The sequence below is a fragment of the Maylandia zebra genome, linkage group LG7, assembly GCF_041146795.1.
Source record: "Maylandia zebra isolate NMK-2024a linkage group LG7, Mzebra_GT3a, whole genome shotgun sequence".
Classification (NCBI taxonomy): Eukaryota; Metazoa; Chordata; class Actinopteri; order Cichliformes; family Cichlidae; genus Maylandia; species Maylandia zebra.
Genome location: NC_135173.1, coordinates 11055087 through 11063802, shown reverse-complemented (window position 1 = coordinate 11063802; position 8716 = coordinate 11055087). Strand labels below are relative to the sequence as shown.

General features: G+C 40.7%; 1 protein-coding gene across 1 annotated transcript in view; it reads left to right on the top strand.

The window, feature by feature from the left end:
- The first annotated feature begins 771 nt into the window (after window positions 1-771).
- pclob (piccolo presynaptic cytomatrix protein b) overlaps window positions 772-8716 on the top strand; it is a 61634-nt gene continuing 53689 nt past the window's right edge. Inside the window, exons 1-3 of the mRNA XM_076887108.1 lie at window positions 772-921; window positions 1133-1200; window positions 2308-3352. Of these exons, the coding sequence (XP_076743223.1) occupies window positions 772-921; window positions 1133-1200; window positions 2308-3352 (1263 nt within the window). The remainder of the gene's footprint in view (window positions 922-1132; window positions 1201-2307; window positions 3353-8716) is intronic.

The window sequence follows — 8716 nt, the reverse complement described above, 5'->3', positions numbered from 1 at the left end:
TTGTGCACAGAGTTACTCATGCATTTTGCTTCACTAAGCATGTTTATTTGTTAATGAAACTAAATGAACTGATACTCTATAATGGAGGCTGTGTGGATTATATCTAGCCCATTATTACTGTGGAAGAGATCCGGAACCAAGGCTGGTTGGAACATTTACCTTAACTAAATTGACAGAGAGCACTATAAGAAGAAAACTTAGAGGCAGGTCAGATGAACTAATTTCTTCTAAGACAGAGTCTAAAGCTGAACTTTACAATATATAAGCCGGGGAAAGCGCTCTCATTCTGTCTTTCAGACAACAGAGGGTCATAGCTTGCTCACTTTCTTAATGGTGCTCGGGCATGCTCACACTGCAAATCCAAAAGAGGACCTAGCACATACATAAAGCAGATGAGGCATTATTTGCCTTTCTTGTGCTCAGTGTTGATTTAAATCCACTGTGCTTTCAGGAACAAGAGAAATAAGTGAACGTGACAGGGGAGCGTCATTTGTCTAGAAAATGCAATTAATCGGGTATAACATTTAAAGTGATGTGAAATTATCCAGTGCTGCTCTTTTTTTTTATTATTATTATTATCCAGCTATACTGCAACTCACGATCACAGCAATGACATATCAAATCTGTCAGCGGCCACTGAGAAGACGTTCAGCATAAGGGTAAATTTTCAGGTCTGATCACACGTGACTCCAGGGGAAATAAATCGCTTGTCCCCTTTAATTTCAATTTCCGTGCGTGATATATATTGTGATCACCTGTCAGATGTGGCGCATGCGCGCAAAAGTGGGAGGCGGAGTGGATGCTGATCGCTCTCTATCCGCTGCCCTGTGCTCTCTATCCCCCGGCGATCAGACAGACACGGATAGGGGATATCTCAGGAAGGTTGGGCAGGATGGGGAGACAGATCAGCTGTTGATGAAGGTACTGTTTCTCTTCGGTTTCTCTTGAATTCTGCGCTTCAGTGTTTGACATTGTGACCGTGGAGGGTGAAGGATGCTTGGTTGCATGCAGGATGGGAGGAGGTGAGCGGGGGGCGCAGAGTGGATAACAGATGGTATTTCGGGAAATCACAGGGATGACAGAGCTGTTACTGGGTTTCGTCACAGTTTTACGCTGGTTTACAATAATCTAGAACAGTATACTACACATTAAGTATAAAAAATATTCGTTAAGATACCTGGTCAAGGACACAAGAAAAAGGTGAGAATGTGTTTTCCATTTTTTCGCTCACCCGTGGGCTTGGGCTGTTATCACCTCGTACCCTCTGCGGACTAAGATGTTGTCCGGTTTAGAATGGTTGGTGGTTATACATGATGCCTTTTCATATCGGTAAAGCGCCGTGGATACGTCAGATACACCGCGTATGAGTGAACCTGAGCTGCAAGTGAGCATTGCGTAGTAAACGCCGAACGCAGCTGTAATTGCCTATTTAGAAAGATAATTGGTCATCACAGACTTGTATTGTCCTTGATGTTGCTTTTGTCCAAGAAACTATCAGTATTTACTTCCCATGCATTATTTGCTGGGCCGCTACCCGGATGTGCCTGCAGTTTCTCCAGTGAAAGCGCTAGATTTCCTGTGTTTACTCGTCTGGCTGCTGTAAAACACGTCTTGCGTGACATTTTTCACTCCGTGACAATCGGTGCCATTCGGATAATGAAAATCTAATTCTGTCACCGTGAAAAAAAATGGTGTTCTGGACCCGCGAGTCCACCTTCAATAGTCATTTGAATAGGATTTGTAGTAGCCCGGTCAATTGAGAGCAACATCCCCCTCCTGTATTGCACATTAGGCTGTATCGTAGGCTTTAACTGGCTGACAAGGATCTCTCTGATTTGTATAGGCTGCAAGCAGCAGAGCGGTTCTGGTCCCGTCCATGGTACTGAAAGCAACAGTCGGTGTGGAGTAAATCAAAGAGAATGAATCTTTAATGGCTTTAATGACAAATAATAATAGTTCTAACCAGAATGGAAATAAATATAATTTATCAAACACCGGTGTGTCTAATACACAGATTCTTACAGAATATTTATATGAAAATTTCTCTATTGAAAACCATGCAGTTAATAGGTTCAGATAAGGATACACTTGTCTAAATCGAGTTAAGTACATATTGTGTAATGCATTGATGGTCTTCAAAGTTGAGTTATTAGATTAAGCCAACTTTATGTTAATGTTGAGTGGATGGGTGAAACTACGTTATCCCTTCTTCTACATACTTGTGGTCCGCAAATGTTACTCTCTTTCATTATCCCTCCCTTGTTTCTGTCACCTCACACATCCTCTCTTTGTCTGTCATGTATGTAGGAAGTCTGACGTAGATGCTGAGCCAGAGGAGAGCCCAGGGAGCAGCAGCAGTAGCAGCAGCAGCAGCAGCAGGAGTGGGGCTGTAGATGCCCTCTCCACCGGTCCAGCCGCCCCTCAGGCATCTGTGGGAGAGCCGGGTCAAAGTGGAGACAGTTCCTGCTCTGACTCTGACAGTCCTGTAGATTCCAGCTCCTGCAAGGAGGAAGAGGGGGAGGACGAGGAAGACCCAACAATGTTCTCCTCCAAATTCCTTAGTGGGGCAAACCCCCTCAATGCCGTGTCCTCTGCTGTAAATAAGTTTGGTTTGTTTGGAGATGATGGTGAGGGGGATAAAAAATCACCTCCCCAGCAGGGGCAAAAGCAATCTGGAGAACAGAAGCCAACAGCAGGCTCTGGAAAAGACCATCAACAGCAACCGCATCCCCATAAACCAGGCCAATCTCCCCCTATGCAAAAGACCCAACAACCTCCCAAGCAAGGTTCACCACAGCTACATGGAAATGGACAAACTGGCCCCTCAAACAAACCTGCTGGGCAAAAAACAACTTCAAAGACAGGGGCTCAACCTGAAGTCCAGCCTAAAGGAGAACCCCCCAAAAACCAACCTATACAGCAAAGTTCTCCTAAACCTGGAGCTCAACAACAGACAAGGATGCAGCAACAAAACCCCACTAAGACTGGTGCACAAGGGTCAACAAAGGTTGGGTCTGAGGTTGGAAAACAACAGCAGGCATCACCAAAAATTGGGCAGCAACAGCATGACTCGTCTAAGGCAGGACCAGAGCAGAAAGGCATCAGGGCCACATCCCAACAGCAGTCCTCTGATAAGCAAGGGAGTAAGGGACCTGGTCCAACTGGCATGACACAAGCAGGGTCTTCATCACCTGGAACAGCTAAAGCAAGATCAGGGTCAACAGCAGTAGCAAAGCTTTGCCCAGTGTGTAAAACAACACAACTTACAAAAGAACCAGCTAACCATAAAACCTGTACACAGTGTAAAATGGATGTGTGCAGCTTGTGTGGCTTCAGCCCTCCAGACTCTAATGTAAGTAGTGGTTTAATTTAGTCTTAATGTGATCTATTTTATGCTTTCTCGTAATTTTGCTTCAATGCAAATGTTCTTTTATTTGATACTACAAATTTCAAGCAGTTTTCTTTGGTTGGATACTTTTGCTATACACTACACTTACAGAATTAATACATATGTAATTAAAAATATTAATGCAGTGTAGTTTTAATTGATATCATGAGACAATGAGGGCAAATGGCCAGGAGTTGAATGGTTATTCATTTGCATCTATCAATGCATCTTAAAAGTTCAGAATATCATAAAAAATGCATTTTGTCATTTAATTAAAAAAGGTAATATTTAATGCACATTTAAATATTTCAAGCCTTTTTGTTTTCATTTTGACAATCACAGCTCATAGCTCACAAAAATACAAAAATCAGTGTCTCACATTATTCAAATATTTCAGTTTGAGATTAAAACTTCTACTCAAACAGTATAAATACCGTGTATGCCTCAGTCTAATTCAGTGCACGCAACCTCAGTCACGGGGAAGACTGCTGACTTGACTGCTGTTCAGGTGGTGATCTTCGACACCCTCTACAAGGAGAGTAAGCCACAGAAGATCATTGCTGAAACGGCTGCCTGTTTGCAGAGTGCTGTATCATAGAATATTCATGGAAATTTGACTGGAAGGAAAAAGTGTGGTAGGAAGAGGTGCACAAGCAACATGTATAAGTGCAGCCTTGAGAGGACTGTTAAGACCAATCGATTGAAGAACTGAAGAGCTTTGCATAGAATGAAGTAACATGTTAGTACAATACTGTGAACAAATCTTGAGCCACCCCTCATTTCTTTATATTTTGCTATGAAAATGTGAGATATGTTCAGCTGTTTACTGAAGCTGTTGCAAAACTACATGGAAATGCAATGTAGAATGCAAAAATCGTGTTTGTATAATTCTGACAAGCATGGAAGTCGGTCTTTGGTATGACCACCTTTATTCACCAACACAGCTTGAAATCTATTAGGCAGGTTTTCTTGTAATTTCTTTAAGTAGTCTTCAGCAATAGTTTTCCAGTCTTTCTGAAGGACGTTCAGCCTCTTCTTTGGATGTTGGTTGCCTTTTATTCCATTTTATCCCAAGATGATCACACACTGTTTCAGTAATGTTAAATGCTAGATTCTCAAGTGACCAATCTATGACTAACAGTCTTCCACTGTGTTTTTCTATCCAGGTATGCTTTAGGCAGTATATTTGAGATCATTTTCATGCTGAAAATGAAGCTGTTGCCAATCAGCCATTTTCGAGTTGGTATTGCTTGGTGGAAAATCTGATGGTAGATTTCTATGTGCCAGAGGCTGAAATGCAGCCCCAAAACATGACAGAGTGTCCAGCGTGTTCTACAGATACCTGTAGACACAGTACTCACTGTTGTACTTCTCTTCTGACATCCTTTGTATGTACTGATGATGATTTGAACTAAAATTTGGTTTTGCCACTGATTTTCTGGAGTAGTTTGGCATACTTCCTTGTTTTCCTTCCTTAAGATTAACTCATTTACAGCTACCCTTCTACTGAGACCATTTCAAGATTCACTGAATAGTACATGGATCAACTTAAGGACCAGTGTCAGGTGTTTTCTTGATTTTTTTCCTATTTCTCAAGAACATGACTGTCAGATACTACTCATATCTTATTGATGGTCTAAGGAGCTTGGAAAGAAAAGCGTCTCGAATTCTTTAAGTTGCTTGAAAACGTTTCACCTCTCATCTGAGAAGCTTCTTCAGTTCTAAGGTCAAATGATGGAGAGTCCCAGATTTAAGCCCTATGGGAGTCCCCCAAGAGGGACAATGGACCCCCTAATGATCCTCTACCTAATCACCAAGGTGTGAAAATGGGTGTAGGCCACAATCAGCCAACCATCTGTCTTCTCTGTCCAAAATGTGAACATTGGTGTCCTCGATGGAGTGACCTTTGTACTTTAGATGCAGAGTCTTGTCCCGTCGAGGTGGCTCTTCTATGTTGTGCCATGCGTTTATGAAGTGGCTGTTTGCTCTCTCCAATGTAGAGGTCTGAGCATTCCCTGCTCCACTGTACAGCAGTGTTCCTCGCTACACTGTACAGCAACAGTGCTGTACAGTGTAGCAAGGAACAGTCTACATTAAACAACGATGACCTGGATGACTGAGAACCTTCACAGACATCCTATTGATGGTTTTCTTTAGTCCTGACACATTTTCTTTTTTCTCCACTTGTCAAATTTCTGCAAAATTTTAAGTAAACTCTGTACAACATGTTAAGAAATGGAGAGTTTTCAGCTAGTAGCTCTTTGGGAATCTATTTCTATAACAATTTATAACTATAGCAATTTATAACTATAGCTAGTTATAAATAAAGTATCTAAAACTTGTATTAACTATTTTATGCCTTTGAAACTGTGTTATTTTTGGACTTTTCATTGATTTAATTTCAGAAGAAATTATATAATTTTGCGATGTGCTGCTGGTAACAAACGTGCCTAAATATATAATTTAAAATTGGTTCTTGGCTAACTTGTCTGTTATGTGTATGTATATGACACTAGTTCATTCATTGAGTTAGGTGCCTTTTTATGCTTGATTGAGTCATAGGCCAGTGTTAAGTGGCTTAACAAACAAGCAAAAGCATTCCATTCATAATTGCTAGGTACAAGGACTGTATTGAAAATGGGAAAATTTAGTCAATATCTAATATCCAAAGAAAATCCTTGAAAGACCTTCACAAAGCTTGAGGAACTCTTGCTCTACTACTTTAAAATTACAAGAAGGAAATAAAATAAAGAGAAATGAGGGCTCGCTCTAGAGTTTTGCACAGCACTTAACTTCAAGAACCACTACACACAAACAGCTTCAGGAAAGGGTCTACAACTATCTAATTTCTATTATCAATCATACCAAACAATCAATACTCAGAGACAATGTCAGAATCGTCTTATCTTGGCTAAGGAGAAAGATATTTCCATTTTCAGCAGGATTTAGCTCATGCACACAGTGCCAAAACTACTAACAAATAATTCGCTGACTATCTTGTCACTGTCCTTGATTGGTCAGCCACCTCACCTGACCTGAACCTCATTAAAAATCTGTAGGGTATTGTCAAGAGGAAGATGAGAAACACCTGACCTGAGAATGTATACAAGATGAAGGTTGCTGTTAAAGCAACTTGATCTTCAAGAACACCTTAGCAAGCTGGTCTGCTGTATGTCACAACACAGCATATTAACAATAATAATAATAATAATAATAATACATTTTATTTGAGGGCGCCTTTCAAAAACCCAAGATCACCTTACAAAAGAACAAAATTAATAAAAGAAGCAATAGTCATAAAATAAGTTAAAATTGCAAAGCAGAACTTGACAACAGATAAAATCAGCACTAAAGCGAATAAGCCAGTTTGAACAGATGTGTTTTGAGCTGTGACTTAAATGTGGGAAGAGAGTTTATATTTCTTATGGCTGGAGGAAGAGAGTTCCAGAGTCGAGGAGCAGAGCGACTGAAGGCTCTGTTCCCCATAGTGGTAAGACGTGCGGACGGAACAGTAAGATGAATAGCAGATGAGGATCGGAGAGGGCGGGAAACAGTGGTGATATGGAGCAGGTCACACAAATAGGAAGGAGCAGATTTATGGATACATTTGAACGTGAGAAGTAAGATTTTAAAGTTTATCCTGACTTCTATGGGCAACCAGTGAAGCTGCTGAAGAACTGGCCTAATATGAGCTCTTGAAGGAGTACGCGTTATGACCCGAGCTGTGGAATTTTGAAGAAGTTGGAGTTTATGAAGGGACCTTTTAGGGAGACCAAATAAGAGGGAATTGCAGTAATCAATGCGGGACGTAATAAGACTATGGACAAGGATGGCAGCAGCATGGGGAGTAAGGAAGGGGCGTAAGTGGAAATATGCAGACCAGGTTATGTAATTAATGTGGGACTGGAATGAAAGAGTATTATCAAGTATGACACCCAAACTCTTAACCTGAGGGGAGGAAAGGGTGGGAGAACTTTCAATGTCAATGGAAAAACTGTGGCATTTGGATAAGATAGAGGCTGTACCAACAAGTAAAACGTCTGTTTTATTACTGTTTAGTTTAAGAAAATTGGAGGAGAACCAGGATCTAATCTCGATAAGACAGTTTGAGAGGGAGGTAGGTGGGAGGGATGAATTGGGTTTAGAAGAAATATAGAGCTGGGTGTCATCGGCATAACAGTGAAAATTTATATGATATTTTCGGAATATATGACCAAGAGGGAGCATGTAAATAATGAATAAAAGAGGCCCTAATACTGAACCCTGGGGCACACCAGCAGAAACAGGATGGAGACTTGAAGAATGGAATTTAAATTGGATAAACTGAGTGCTGTCTGAGAGATAGGAGGTGAACCAGGCAAGGGCCGTATGACTAATGCCAATGGATGCTAGCCGGTTCAGGAGGATATTGTGAGAAATGGTATCAAACGCCGCACTAAGATCAAGAAGGATGAGGATGGATAGGAGACCAGAATCAGCTGCCATCAGAAGGTCATTGATAATCCTTAACAAAGCAGTTTCTGTGCTATGACTGGGGCGGAAACCAGATTGAAATTGTTCATAGAGATTATGTTTATTGAGGTGTAAGTGAACTGGGAGGTGACAATTTTTTCAAGAATTTTTGAAATAAAGGGTAGATTTGATATAGGGCAAAGATTATCAAAGTTATGGGGGTCTGCACCAGGCTTTTTGAGAGTTGGAATAAAAGAAGCCTTTTTCAGAGATGAAGGAACGATTCCAGTGTTAAGGGAGGAATGTATAATACTGGTTATGAGAGGAGCTAATGAGGCAAGACAGGCTTTAACTAACACAGTGGGAAGAGGGTCAAGGTGACAGGTGGATGATTTAGATTTTATAATAAGATTAGATACATCAGTTATGGAGGGAAGAGGAAAGCTTGAAAAAAGTGAGGGGAAACAGGAAGTCTACTTCAGAGTTGGAAGCTCCTGCAGAGTTAAGTTGACGGTGGATATCTGAGATTTTACGGGTGAACAAAGACATAAGAGAATTACAAAAGTCAGCAGAATACATATGGGAGGGTAATATGTCTGGAGGTTTTGTAATTTTACTGAACATTGAAAAGAGAGACCTTGAGCTACCTTCATTAGAACTGATTAAACCAGAGTAGTATGTGGATTTGGCTGAAGCAGTGCAGTCCTTATAGAACAAAACATAAACATTATACATTTCTTTATGTAGTCCATTTTGATCCAATAGTATGTTTTCAAGGAGCTCCAATCAAGTATTGAGTGTATAAATGAACATATTTTTCAGAGGTTTGATATTTTGTGTTGTAAATCCTTTTTTGATTGATATTCTTATAATCTG